The sequence below is a fragment of the Schistocerca serialis genome, chromosome 7 (genome assembly GCF_023864345.2).
Source record: "Schistocerca serialis cubense isolate TAMUIC-IGC-003099 chromosome 7, iqSchSeri2.2, whole genome shotgun sequence".
NCBI classification, from domain to species: Eukaryota; Metazoa; Arthropoda; class Insecta; order Orthoptera; family Acrididae; genus Schistocerca; species Schistocerca serialis.
The window spans coordinates 108,135,536-108,149,904 of record NC_064644.1 but is presented as its reverse complement, the minus strand read 5'-3'; the positions used below and the strand labels follow the sequence as shown (position 1 = coordinate 108,149,904).

At 38.2% G+C, this 14,369-nt stretch overlaps 1 protein-coding gene across 3 annotated transcripts in view; it reads left to right on the top strand.

Annotated features, from left to right (window-relative positions):
* Positions 1 to 14,369, top strand: part of LOC126412134 (conserved oligomeric Golgi complex subunit 1) — a 129,558-nt gene that overhangs the window by 62,275 nt on the left and 52,914 nt on the right. For all 3 annotated transcript variants that reach the window (XM_050081580.1, XM_050081581.1, XM_050081582.1), the window contains exons 10-12: positions 2,447 to 2,579; positions 7,704 to 7,892; positions 8,004 to 8,158. In XM_050081580.1, the coding sequence (XP_049937537.1) occupies positions 2,447 to 2,579; positions 7,704 to 7,892; positions 8,004 to 8,158 (477 nt within the window). The remainder of the gene's footprint in view (positions 1 to 2,446; positions 2,580 to 7,703; positions 7,893 to 8,003; positions 8,159 to 14,369) is intronic.

The following is a 14,369-nucleotide window of genomic DNA, read 5'->3' as shown; positions in this document are numbered from 1 at the left end:
TGCGTATTTCTTTCAGTTGCCTGTATTATAATGTAGCAGTTCTTTCTATGTATAGCCCAAGTTTCTTCGATCTATATAACTTGGCAGTAAGACATCATGCAAGAGTCACTTTTCTCCCTAAGTTTTGCACATCAGTGAATAATCACAGCTGGAAAAATAACTGGATAGTTCACAATACGGTATTGAATGATTGGTGATTAATGAAATATGAAATAGCTTCACAATAGTCATATGTAAAAGTAAAAAAAATAAAAACTATTTGTTATGAATATTGAACAAAATAAAGTTTGAAAACAAAAATTTGTTGATAAATTGGCACCATTTTATGAAGAATCGTAACTGATTTTGTGTGTCAAATTGTTATTGAGAACCAGTTGTAGATCCCCTTCAACATTTCAGAAAAGAAACAACAGTCAAAGAAGTGGGTGGAAATTAATGGCCCTGGGCCGAAAAATCCAAAGTCAGTCGTCTTCCAAAAGTTTCTGGGAAATAAAGTTTACCTTCTTATTGGCTACTTTGCAGAGAATAAAACAACACATAGTGATTATTCTTCTGAGCTAATTGAATATAAAAAACTGCCTGGATTGCAAAAGAAAAGGAAGTCACCTTTAATCAGGACTGTGCACTTAGGCGTGAAAGTGTTTTGCCAATAAGAACACTCAGAAGTTTCAATTACAAATTGTTGTAACATTCAAACTGAGGTGCTGTACATTCACTTTGTGTTATGGGGTAGCAATGACAATTTCTTTCGTAGGCGCTTTTGTTCTCTGTGCTGTATAAAACAGCCACTGTTCACAGAAAGAACCAATTTTTGGTGAGATTTGGCAAACAGCATTCTCACGTGAGGGTGATGGGCTGCTAATATATTGTGTCATGATGTCTGCATAGTGTGGATCTAGACTTTACAAGAATGTAATGAATTAATGCGATGAGAAATTTACCTAGTCACATGGACTGTTTTAACCTTACCAAGTCTCATTAGGCTATAAATTCACAAATTTCCATTCCCTCACTGCATTTAGACTGGATAATACGAAAATTTGTAATACATATTGAGTGTCACATTTGTTGTCTTAGATGAATTCACCCATGGTCATACTTACTGATGAAAGCTTCTGTAGCTGACTTACAGGGAGAGGTCCCCAGCAGTGAGATCAACTATTTGAAACAATCTGTATGGTGATGTAGGTTATGGTCCAAGGAATCACACTCTGCAGCCATCCACCCCTTTGGACCCTTGCCTTTGCAAGTAAATGCTGAAAAAAATTCCAGGATTTTGTGTGATGCTCTATAGCTTTAACAATAGCAGCAATTTACACAATGATTGCTTCAGGTAATGGTTAATGTATGATCTCACATGCAAAAAGGCTGTTGGTTCAAATCTCATCAGGTACATTGAATTTTTTTAATTTTTAAATTGTTATTTCAATAACTTTGATCACTATTTTCATCCAGTTAATTGGTTTACATGCAGTTTTTTTATTTGTGTTCCTTTGTCATGTCATTTTAATTAATGTTTTAAATTCTTCAGTTGCTCTTATTTTATCTTCCTATCATTCTTTTACCACTTGGAATCTTTGTGAATGTGAATTTAATTATTTTTATTTAACTATCATAGTGTTTAGACATTGGAAAATGCCTATCTGTCAGTTAAAAAACAAAAGACAAAATCTATTTATATTGACTGTGCAGTGGTGTGAAGAACGTATTTTTTTGTTACAAGATGTACATCTCTTTGGATGACAATTGTCATACAAACTTTTGGAACATAAATCTTATTGCACTATGGACAAAATAATGTGGATGATGATTTAAACAAAAGAACAGGGATTATAAGTAATACAAGATTCAAGTAAAATGAGAAATATAAATGATAAATACAGTAATATGAACAAAAATGCAACTAAATGAAAGAAATTAAATCATAGTTCATACATGAATGAGGATTCCAAGTGGAAAAAACCTGATAGGAAGAAAAATGGTGTATTTCACATGATGACTAATATGACGTGGCAAAGGAAATTACATGTAAACCAATTAATTGAATTTAAAAAAATGATCAGAGTCATTTTGATACATGTTTTTTTAAATTTCAATGCACCCGACAAGATTCAAACCCATATCCTTTTGCTTGTGAGGTCAGTAACTTAATCATTGCACTATGCAACCTTTCTGTAAATTGTTACAGTTTTAAAGCTATACAGCATCAAGCAAAATTCCGGAATTATTTTTCATTGATTGCTCACAAATGAGGATCCATCAGTGTGAATGGCTGCTGGGTCTGATTCCTTGGCCCTTAAACATCACCACCTTACATATTGTTTCAAAAAGTTGATCCCACTACTGGAGATGTCTCCTTGTTAGTATTCCATTGTTCTTGTGAAAATAACAGTATGAGACAATTTGAAAGAGTAACAATCATTAAAACTGTTCACTTTCTTCATAGGCTGGTGAATTACGTTCTGGAGAAACAGTCCAATGATAGTGATGGGAATCCATTGCTCCTGGCACGATTCCTACAAGCTATGTGTGATCTCTGCCCACACTTACAGCAGTGTTTGATGCCTCAGAGCTGTCGGGTGAGCTAGTCAGACATTTTGCAAATGTATAAATTCATTTATTCAAATATCCAAGTTTCTCATGTTTACAGGCGAGAAACTTCAGAGATGTGAAAGAGAGAAGCTATACATTAACAGACATATGCAGTTTTTGTAGTTTTCTTGTGTAAATTATTCTAACTATCAGTTACAACTACTATTAACCTACTCACATTGTCAATTGTCGGAGCTTCTTCTTGATGAAGTTTCTTTATGTTTGAGAAATTATGATATTAAGTATATTAATGAAGAAGTAGCTATATAAAAAATAAACACTCATGTTCTGAAACATAATGACTACTACCCACTGTGAGATTGAATGCAAGTTAATGGTGTTGTGACCACATGATGTGACAAGGAAACAATATAAGTGAAGCAGAGATGAGTGAGGAATATTTCTAGCCACAATATGAGCTGCAAATGTGGAAATCCTCTAACATAAGCAACTTTGTTATGCCGGGTGCCTGGGATTAAGCATCTTAGAAACAGTGATGCTGGTAGCTTATCTGTGTGCCACTATCGTGAGCATCTATAGAAAGTGGTTGAAGAACAATGAAACTGCAAGTAAGCAACACAGCGACCGATGACGGTGGCCGGAGGCTTACCCACTGTGTAAAACAGGGCAGATCAGATGACAGTTTACAATTTCTAATGCAAGCACAAGTGCTTCAGAGCACACTATTCAGCACACGTTGTTGAAAATGGGACACCACAGCTGACAACCCCTGCATTGGCCTATGTTGACCCAGCAACATTGTCAGTTACTAATGTATTGGGCCTGTGATCATTAAAGTTGGCAGTAGATCCAGGGAAATATGTCGCCTACATTTCTTGTTACACCAGGTTGATGGTCATATCTTGATACACCATCATCCAGGTGAGTGAGTGCTAGAAACGTGCACTGTGCCATGGACGCTGGCCTGTGGTGGCGGTATTACACTATGAGGTACATTCAAATGGGCATCTATGAAAGTGGTAGTAATCAAAGGCAACATGACAGCTGTGGACTATATGAACATAATTGTGGACTACCTGCATCCCTTTATGCTTTATGTATATCTCGATACTGATGGTATTTTCCAACACGATAATGTTCATGTCGTGAGTCCTGAATCATACTGCAGTGATTTAAGGAATATGGTAGTGAACTCATGTTAATGTCTGTGTCACCAAATTTGCCTGATCTGGACCTGATGGAACAGACATCGGGAAGCTATCAGGTGCCAGCTCCATGTGCACAGCTCACCGGTCCATAATTTATGTGCATTGCGTGACCTGTACGTAGACATCTGGTGCCACATACCTCCAGAAACTTATCAAGATCTTGTCAAGTCCATGCCATGCAGAATCACTGCTTTATCCTATGCCATTAAGCAGATGGTCGTAACATTTTGGCTTATAAGTTTATCTAACAACTGATTTTAGAAAAGATATTAGCAGTTTACATGTTGGGGAAGTTGAAACCTTTTTGGATTTGATATTAACTAGAATTTACATCCCTGAGTCCAAAACGTCTGATAAATCCTAGAAAGAAAAGCTAATAAGCTATTCTTGTATGTTTTGTCTGAATATCGGAGATTTTGAATTTCCTGTCTGAGGGCTATTGTCAGTGTGTTACATATTTTTGCACTGGCGCATAAAATTCAATTATGAACCACAGGCAGGAACACAAGGTCTGTATGGAAATCAGTTCTACTTCTCATGTCATGGTTTTGAATTTTACGTCATCCAAATTTCATTCTGTTTAGCCAACTATGAATACCATTAAAAAGTATATATAGTGACATGTAAGTGTAAGAATGCTAAAGTCCCTGAAGAGGCCTCTTTAAGATGATTTCCAATCATCACATAGACATAATAATTTTATTGCATGCTCCTTTGACCTTAGTTGCGTAATCCCATGTGCAGATTAAATGTGCCTAGGAACTTCACACGTGAAGTGTCATCCAGTGTGTGTCGATTGTAATGCTCCCTCGGCATCTCTCTTCTGGTCTCCTCTGTAGTACATGCTACATTGCCAATTCCGCATTCTTTATTGTGTTACTGAGCAAAGTGTTGTAGTGGTAAGATACTGAACTTGCTTTCAAGCTGATGGCAATTCATATCCCAACCTGGCCATGCAGATTTAAGTTTTTGTTGGTTTTCCTAAATTAGTTAAGGCATATGCTAAGATAGTTCCTGTGAAAAGGACACAATCGATTTCCTTCCCCATACTTCTGCCAATCCAAGCTTCTACTCAGCCTCTGTGCGTTTGATAGGACATTAAGCCTTAACTTCTTATTTTCCTTTCTTATGTCCTCTCACTGTTTCCCATATAACTTCTTTTACTCGCTTCAGATCAGTGTGTGACACTGCTTATTTTTGTTTCCTCTGTTACTGAAGGTGTTAATATTTTTGTTTTTTTGTTGTGCAACTTTCTCATAATTTGAAGAATAGTTGGTGATATCAAATTAACATATGTGACCATTGCATCTCAGCATTGTCAGTTTTGACTCACTATAAGGAGTTGTTCATTTGCAGCTTAAGCATTGGTGTTGTTATGTAGTCCAGCCAAAGAAGGGAAATTAGGGGAAAAAATTCGTGTGGTGGAAAATTTTTATACAATGGTAGGGCGAAATGTTTTGAACAACATACTAAAAATCCTGACCTGTAGGGTGTGAGCGTTGGGGTGGGGGGAGTGGGGAGAGGGTGCATTTAAATGACACTTCTCCGCGTTTTTCTTGAATAACTTGAAAACCATGGCTTCTAGTGAAACTGTTTCCCAGTACAAAATTAAAGTACATTGAATTTCCTACAAAAAAAGCTCCTATTAATTATTTCTGTAAGACTAATAGTTTCCATGTTACAAGGGGTGTAAAAGCCACAATTTTTAAAAAGCATTGTTTTAATGGTTCAAATTAATGTTTAATGACCAGTGAACTTGGAAATAACAGAAAACATACATTGGTTGTTATAAAACAACATTTTATCTTCAATTTTTACGTTTCAAATTCAACAACTGTATAATAATAATAATAATAATAATCATCATCGTCATCGTCGTTGTCATCTTGCAGAGCGAGCAACGGTTCACCATTTGTACACATACTACGGCACATGCTGTAAACCATTGAACATATGATTCCTCCTTTTCGGCCTTTCCCAAAGAGAGCCGCAACAAGTGTACAGTTTCCCAGCAATTAGTTTCCTGCTTACCAGTGCAAGGTGGTGTGCAGAGATGTACGTAGATTCTGTTCGTATGTGTAGTTCTATTAATTACTAATATCTGTATTCCATTTAGTGTTAATGCATTTGTGGAAAATAAACACTTGTAACACGTGTCATCATGCAACACATTTTGTGAAATATCAAAAGTCTCCAGGTGTGTCTGCACACTGCATCACCAGTGATTTACGAGGTGCACTGTGGAAGTATTGGTGTAACTTGGTAAAACATGCTGTAGTTGCTTCTTGCGACGTGATGGGGTGGGTAGAGTGAGGACTCACTAACTCGCTCTTCATTTTGCAGACACATAAAGAAGGGAAGTGCGAAGTGCTTGACGTCATTCCGCATCATGCCTTCGCCTTCTACCCTCCACTGCCACCGCCCCCCCCCCCCCCCCCCTCAAACCCTACCCTCACCTGCTGCCACCTGTCACACCCCCAGAACAAAATTTATCCTTCAGTACTGTTCTTCTATATGCAAATAAGTTATACCCATTCAATATTTGGTCTTAATCAACTTCATTTAAAAGTTAACATTAATTATATACTATTAAAACATTGTTTACATAAATTTGCTATTTTTCCACCCCTTGTAACGTGAAAACTATTGGTCCTAGAGAAAAAGTGAATAGGACCTTTATTGTAGGAAATCCAGTGTACTTAAATTTTGTACTGGTAAACATTTTTGCTAGAAGCCACGATTTCAAGTTATTGAAGAAAAACGTAAAAAAGCTACCTTTAAACATCTCCCCCACCTCAGTGGTCACACCCTACAGGTCAGGATTTTCAGTATGTTGTTCATGACACGTCCACGAACCACAATACAAAAATTTGTGACTGCACAAATTTTTTTTGACGGGGCAGTATTATAATCATTACCAAGTATCATAAAATCTAAACTTGTATTGTCAGTCATAGCGCTGCAGTTTTATTGTAAATCACCTGATGTTCACGGTTTGGTCAACTATGGTGTGCACATGTTTATATATTAATAAAGTCTCTTTCCCTACGAGGTTTTTTTACAGAACATGTAAGAACAGTAATCTATGTTTTCAGATTTATTTGCGCTAAATTCTGTCAGGAAGTTTTTGTAGAATTAATTGAAAAGAGTACTTCTTTTACTGGGCCCTTTTCCTTAACCTCATCAGTCCTTTTCCTTCACCCCTCTCCCTTCCCCTTCAAACCTTCTACCAGAAGAAGGAGCTACTGGCTCTGAAAGCTAGCAGATTGTAATACAATTTTTATATATGTGTTCTGCCACTGATTGGTGAGTAGATTTTTTTATCCATCCAATTGCTTATATTTTCAAAAATTGATTGTTTGCATTGATATTAGAACAATCTTAATCATTAGATCATTGTTTTACACACATCTCATGTTGATGCAGAGGAGAGGAGCGGGGGCGCGGGGGGGGGGGGGGGGGGGGGGCATAGAGGGTAGTCTACCTCCGTGCAGATGAGCACCAGTGTCTGGCCTTCATCACCGGAAACAGTTTTGAATGCAGAGAGCGTTGACTGGGACCTCATAGTTAGGGTCCTTAATCCAACCAATTTGGTTCTCTAATGAAGTAATTGGAAGACTTATACTTTTGTTTTGAATGTAGTGTTAAAGTATACTGCACAGGTTTGTTACGTGTACTTGGTAAATTAGGGATTGGCTATTTAACAGACTAAATCAAAAAATACTTTTATTTAAAAGCAGATAGCTGCAAAAAGGTATTTTTTGGTTATTTGTTACTAGTGTGTTCTATCAGTGTGCCTAAGAAAATGGTCATACCCAATATGCTCTTTGTAAAGAAATCGAGAACTGAAATCAGTTGCAATATATTCTCTGTTGTTGCAGTAGTTGAATATTGTGTTTAGAGCCAATTAATGAGGCTGGTTCATTTTTTTTTCTTTCCCAGATATCTGTGCACTCGTCAGATGGCCCACAGGAAGTAACACCATGGCAAGAAATGTGCAATTTGTTGAAACAAGAAAGTCTACTATTGTGGAACAGGTGGAAGGAATGCTCTTCAAAAAGAATACAGAAACTCGTGGGTGACACTTTGTTCTTTCCCACAAACTTGGAAAAATTGATGTGCCTCATGCCTGTGAGTTTGTAAACATTTTATTTGGTGTACTTTACTTTGACCTCAGTAAGATTGGTTTGCTGAAATAGATTTTTTATTTTATTTTTTATTTTATTTTTTTTTTTATTTTAGCAATGGGATGTTGTGACAATCGAAGAGGAAGGAGAGGGAGGACATAGAGTCCAGTCAAAAATCAGAGTGCCTTCCCAGCCGAGCCTCCCATTGCAGACATTACTGAACAATGTTTGCCATGAAGTAAATGCCGTGGCTCCGCACACATTGCCTAGGTAGCTATTTTAATTATCAGGCTTCTTATGTTTTCAAACACACTTTAGGATTGACACATTTCTTTGTCAACATTTGTATTTCTTCAAAGGCTGCCTGAAAGTGCAAGAAGGGTAAAAGTTTTAATCAGAATAATTAACATTGTTTGATCTATTTTAAGTATAATTGTAGGTATTAAAATCTTGATGAAATTGACAGAGCTTCAGAAGAACTGCATAGAATTTCAGGCATCGAGAACATGAGCCATCTGTTTCACGAAGTAACAGGGTGGGGGATGGAATTCATTTGTAGTGTGGTTCCTAAGGAAATTGACACTTTATTGGATAACAGTTTCTTTGTTTTTTCCAGTTTTTTGGTTATTTATTTAATATCTTGCCTTTGATTAAAGGCGTTGTTTGATGCTTGTCCTTCAGAATTATTCCAGTGCACACTGATGACCGCTTACTTCTTGTATGGTGGAAATTATTAAGAAATGATTGATGGAATAGCCATGGTTCACCACTGTCAGTAGGCATAGCTAATTTTTTTCATGTAGGATTTTGAAGAATGAGCACTGAACAGTGCACCCTTCCTGCTGTCATGCTTCTTCAGAACATTGATGATATATTTTTAATCTGGCTGCATGGCAGTGAGGTGCCACAGCACTTCACTGATCATTTGAAGGGTGTATATCATAACATAATATTTACAGTGGAGGTGGAGGAAGACGGGAAGTTATCTTTTTTATATGTGCTGGTTGAACGGAAATCAGGTGGATGACTCAGCCAGTCTGTGTACAGAAAACCGACACATACAAATCTGTATCTCAATGCGCATAGCTTTCACTTTCCAGCTTAGAAGAGAGTTGTGCTGAACGCTTTAGCACACACAGCTCTGGCTATTTCAGACAAGGACCATGTCGTCTCTGAGATTAACCGTCTGATGACGATGCTCAGAAGGAATGGGTATTGTATCTGTGATATTAGATCAACACTGTCAAAGGAACCAAGATGTGATGCCATTCAAACGAGCCAAGATGACCGATACACAGCACTTCCATTCTGCAATGCAGCAACTAGCATGATTGGTAGAGTCCTAAATGGTTAAGGAATCACACCAGTCTTCTGTCCACCCAGAACAATGTAAGAAATGTTGTGACCAGTTAAAGATAATCTAGGCCTGAAAGTGCCAGGAATGTATAACATTCGTCGCGAGTGTGGCAAAAGTTGTATGTGCCAGTCCATATGGACAGTTGCTAATTGCTGCAGCGAGCATCACCACCACCTTAAATGTAGGTATTTTGATGAATCAGTGGTTGCAGAGAACAGCCCATTGAATAAGCACAAGACTTTTTTGAACAAAGGAGAATATTTGCTCACACATTGACCTATTGGGAAACAGTTGAAATTAGATTTTGTGAAAATAATTTCATTAGAGATGCTGGCTACGCACTTATCGATGCATGGAAATGTGCACTCCATAAAGAAAAAGCACAGAGAATGACTTCTTGCAGTTTACCATCTTACATGAGGGATAGCGCTGCAAGCAACACTGAATAGAGGCAGAAACAAAATCTGTGGACATGGACAGTACATGCCATTTTCTTGTTGTCAAACTGACATAGTCCAGCCGATTGGATGCCATCCTTTGGGTATAAAAGTGTGAGCCTCACTAGCTTACAACAGTCAGTCTTAGTTGCTGATAGAGATGGAGGATGGAATCTTATCCCAATTTGACACAGCAAGTAAAACAATATTTTTTTGTGAAATAATACCAGCTTCATAACTCTTACTCAATGAAGTAGTTCTGAATGTGTATTAGTATGGGTGTGTGTGTGTGTGTGTGTGTGTGTGTGTGTGTGTGTGTGTGTGTGTGTGTGTGCGCGCGTGCGTGCGTTTGTGTGGTGGGAGGGGGGGGGGTGATAATAGGCTGAAAATGAGCTACGTTAAGTAGTGAATCACTTCATTGACATAAATAAAAAAATAAGAAATCATGCAAGTGTTCAGCATGTTTCCATACTTTTTGCTGAAACAATGTACTCTAATTGTAAAACTGATTCATTCTAAATCATAGGGAGATGTCACAGTTATGATCCACGAAACATGCAAATAACTAACTAACATGCATGCAGCAACAGTACTGTCTACACTCCAGTGCTTGAAACTGAACACACTGAAATTCAGCTGCACTTCATACAAAGGTTCAAGTAGCCTTGCATCTTTTGCAAACTTCTTTTTGCAACATGTTGAACAGTATTATTCTCTTTGAATATTACTCCAAGTATGTGTAGGAAGAAACTTACCTCTCTCATCCCTAGAATATTGTGACATAGTGGTTAAGTCAGTCATTGTTATTATTCATTCTATAATTAGTGAGAGTTCGAAATGTGTTGGTTAAATATTACAATTTGGCATGGTCACAGTCACACAGCAGCCAGTGCCACTCCCAAGTCATCACGTTAAGTGTTTGTTCAATGCGGTGATGACACAGTTAGACAAGGAAGTAACTCAAAAAGGTAGCTTTTAGCTATTAAACTTTAAAAAAGTTATTGCAGTTAAAAGAAGCCCTAGAAAAATAGTTCTTTGCTACATTACACGTAGAGACCTGAAAAATTTTCGTTCTACTATAAATGCAAATATAGATGCGAATTCTGTGTCAAAATGCGAAGATGTGAAGTTACCTAATAGATGCTATTTCATACCAAACTTTATCTGAAAATGTAACCAATTATCCGTTACTGGTATTGCGAAGGCCAATTTGAAAAGATAATGTGTATAAATAAAAAGTACATGAAGGCAACCACATATCAGTACATTCAATTGTCCAGTGCCACGCCAGTTGTAGGCAACAGAAGGAATGTGCCATGTAATGCAACTTGCATGTTGGTGAACTTTTTGACTGGGACATTTGCTTTTCCAAAAACTGCAGTAGTTTTTTTCTCCCCACAATGGCCTTTGTTTTCTTCTGCATATAATGCAACAAGCATGGGACTGGCACCATAGAACAAAGAGCTGCTAGCTAAAGTTTAAAAGTTGATATAACACAGACACTTTTAAGATGGCAGTTTTAGGTGGCAGGTGTTTCGAACAATGCTTACATCAAATACTGCTGGAAGTCACCCTGAACTACCTCATATACAATGCTCTGCCAACGTCACATAGTAGTTGCGTAGTAGCCAATTCCCTTGCTCATTGTTCTTTTTCTTATTTTGAAACGAATGGAAAGGCTAATCCCGATTCATTACCTCTTTCAATTATGACCTTCACAATACCAGAAGAAATCAGCAATCCCTGTGACTATTTTGTCAGCTCTGCTTTTTCTGTAGGCTGCTGCCCTGCCCGAGGGAGGTGGGGCTTGTTTTCCCATGCTGTCCCCTCTGGCTGTCAAAATTCTCGGTAGTTTACGCTCTAAGCCATCTGCCAAAGTAGAGAGCCTGCACCCAGCAGTATAGCAATTGGAAAACAAAACCTGTCAACCTATATTGAGTGCACCGATATTCTTCCCCTGATGTGCAAATAGTTATTTTTGGTTCTACTTCTGCACTAAGTGCTGTGGCAGTTCTGTCTGTGGCTTTGTCAACACGGGTAGCATGACTATGAGTGTCCACGAAAGTCAAACGTAATATTCTGCGGTTTTCATAATTATTGAATTTGGTGGGAAGAGAAAAGTATGTTGAGATATTCCTTCAATGAGAAATGCATTTGATTTGCCGGCAGGAAAATGCTCTCCTTCTCAGTAGAGTGATAATTTGCTGAAACCTTAAATACAGTCAAAAGAAGAAAACAAAGGCCATTGTGGAGGGGGGGGGGGGGGGAAATTACTGCAGTTTTTTGAAAAGCCAATGTCCCAGTGAAGAACTTCACCAATCATCACTTTCTTTTAGCACTCAATTTCAAAGCACTAAGGCTAGCATGATAACCTTTTAAATTTGTGCATCAAAGGGCCCTGCCACACTGGGATGGCACGGGTCTCTTGGCCACTCTGCTGGCAGTGCTCAGGTCTGGCAGTACAAGATGTCAACAGAGACGCCAGAGGAATGCCTTCAGTCTCCGCTCAGTAGAAGAGCTACAAGCTTTATGTGCAAGTTTGAAATAAAAGCAGAATGCAGAGAAACATGTTCTGAGCACATCTCATCACTGCTGATCGTGACATTAACAGATTATTTGACACGCTTTGTAATAATGTAAGAAATTACAGTGCTAAATTTTCCATTATCCTGAAAGTGTAATTCTGTTCGTTGGGCGTGGTAGTGGAGGTCTCATGAGAGTGTACTGAAGAAAAAGCGAACTGTTTTAAGGAAAGTAATCTTATTAGAGGAAAATATTTTTGTGACCTGTGTACTCGGTAGCTAATGGTTTGTTGTCTTCAGTGTAGTTACAATTTAAGTTGTAACTGTAAAGTGCGTATAGACGTGCTTTCAGTTTTTATTCGAAAAGACCATTGTTATAAACTGAAAGTAAATTTACAAATGTTTTAGAAAAGTCAGAAACCTGTCTCCTTTGTTTACATATATTTTTTCTTAAAATAATTCTAGTGTGTCTGTATCTGGTCTATTAGCATCACTTGCTGCAGCAGAAGATGTAGCTGTGCTATTTCGGTGTAGAAGTTGGTTTTGAGGAAAACTAACATAGCCCTTATAGCAAATGTGCTTTGTCTGTGGTGTAAAGCTCTTGTAGTTGGAGTGGAGCTTCAGAAGCAGGCTACGAGGAAACTGAGGATCAATAATTTCCACTATCTCCATCCAGCCAGTGTCCAGAAAGTGCATTATTGTAAGTAGTTTGAATGTGACTGTAACGTGAAGAGGGTTATTCTTCAAACTGGGCTTCATTTATGACCCTCATAAGTCTCAACTTTTTTTTCCAGTTTGCATTTTGAATAGTTCTGAGATGGAGTGTCCCAAGTTGCTGATCTCATCTGAATCTCGCAGATAAAAGATTTGGGGTTTGAACTATCCATAGCCCTCACGTGGGCAGATAGAACTAGGTACGGGTGAGTGGTAGGTAGCACTCAGCAGCTCTGCTGGAGTCCTGCTGTGTGTTCTCCTGGCAGCATTGGCAGGCGTGCCAGCAGAAGCTCATGGCAACCACTCTGCCGGCATAGCTGTCACAGGTGTGGGAGGCTCCATTACGTCCCATGCTTCTGTCTGGCATCTCTGCCAGCAGACCTGCCATGGCATCCCAGTGCAGTAGGGCCTTAATAATTTTTTTAAAAGTGATTTGTGACAAAAATAGATGCTATATTTTCTGGTCCATAAATAAACTACATAGAAAACTTAACTGCTCTGGTGGTTAGCCAACTGGACTCACATTCAGGAGGATGACGGTTTAAATCTGCGTCTGACCATCCTGACTTAGGTGTGACTTTCCAAAATTGCCACAGGAAAATGCTGGGATGGTTCCTTTGACAGGCTGTTGCTGATTTCCTTCTCCATCCTTGAAACAATCTGTCTCTAATGACCTCATTTTTGGCAAGACTTGAAACCCTAATCTTTCTTCCTTCCTTCTTTCCTTGACTGTTCTGTGAAAATCAGTTACAGTATTTTTTAAATGTGGAAGTTGTGGGCAGTTTTTTTTATATTTGAGGTATGCTATTAATCTGTATTTGGGAATTTTTCTTTCCATATATTGACTTTATTGTTATAATTCACAAGTTGTAAATTAATTTTATGAATGGAATCTTGACCAATAGTTACTCTGTTTAGAATGAATGAGTTCTGCATATTGAGTTTGCTGCATAACCATACACGTTAATTTGTTATTAAAAATTTAACGGGCTGGGATTCTACACAGCATTATGGTTGTTGCCTTGACATCTTTCAGCAGCTCAGAATTGTTATAGAAAACAGGTTTGTAAGTCTGACACATCCTGCAATAATACTATCTGGAAAATATATCAGCGTGTCTTATTTCAAATTGAAAACTTCAGTCCTTTCGCTTTTGGCATTACATAACACACTGGCCTTCAGGCAGTGGATCAACCTAAAAATAAAAGTTCCCCTTTGATTAGTAGGAAGGGAGAACTTTCTGCCTTCTTGTTTGCACTCTTCATGGCTATGCTACCAGATATGATTGTCTTCACTACACGTTATTTCAGCGATCCATCTGCCCGCAATCTTCAGGTGCGATTGCTGAGTACACAATCACACCGGAACTGAATGAACGTGAGAAACTGTGACTCCTTTATACCCCGGGTCCAGGCCACTGCGCCTGCACGAAAAGTGGAAGAGCTGCCCCC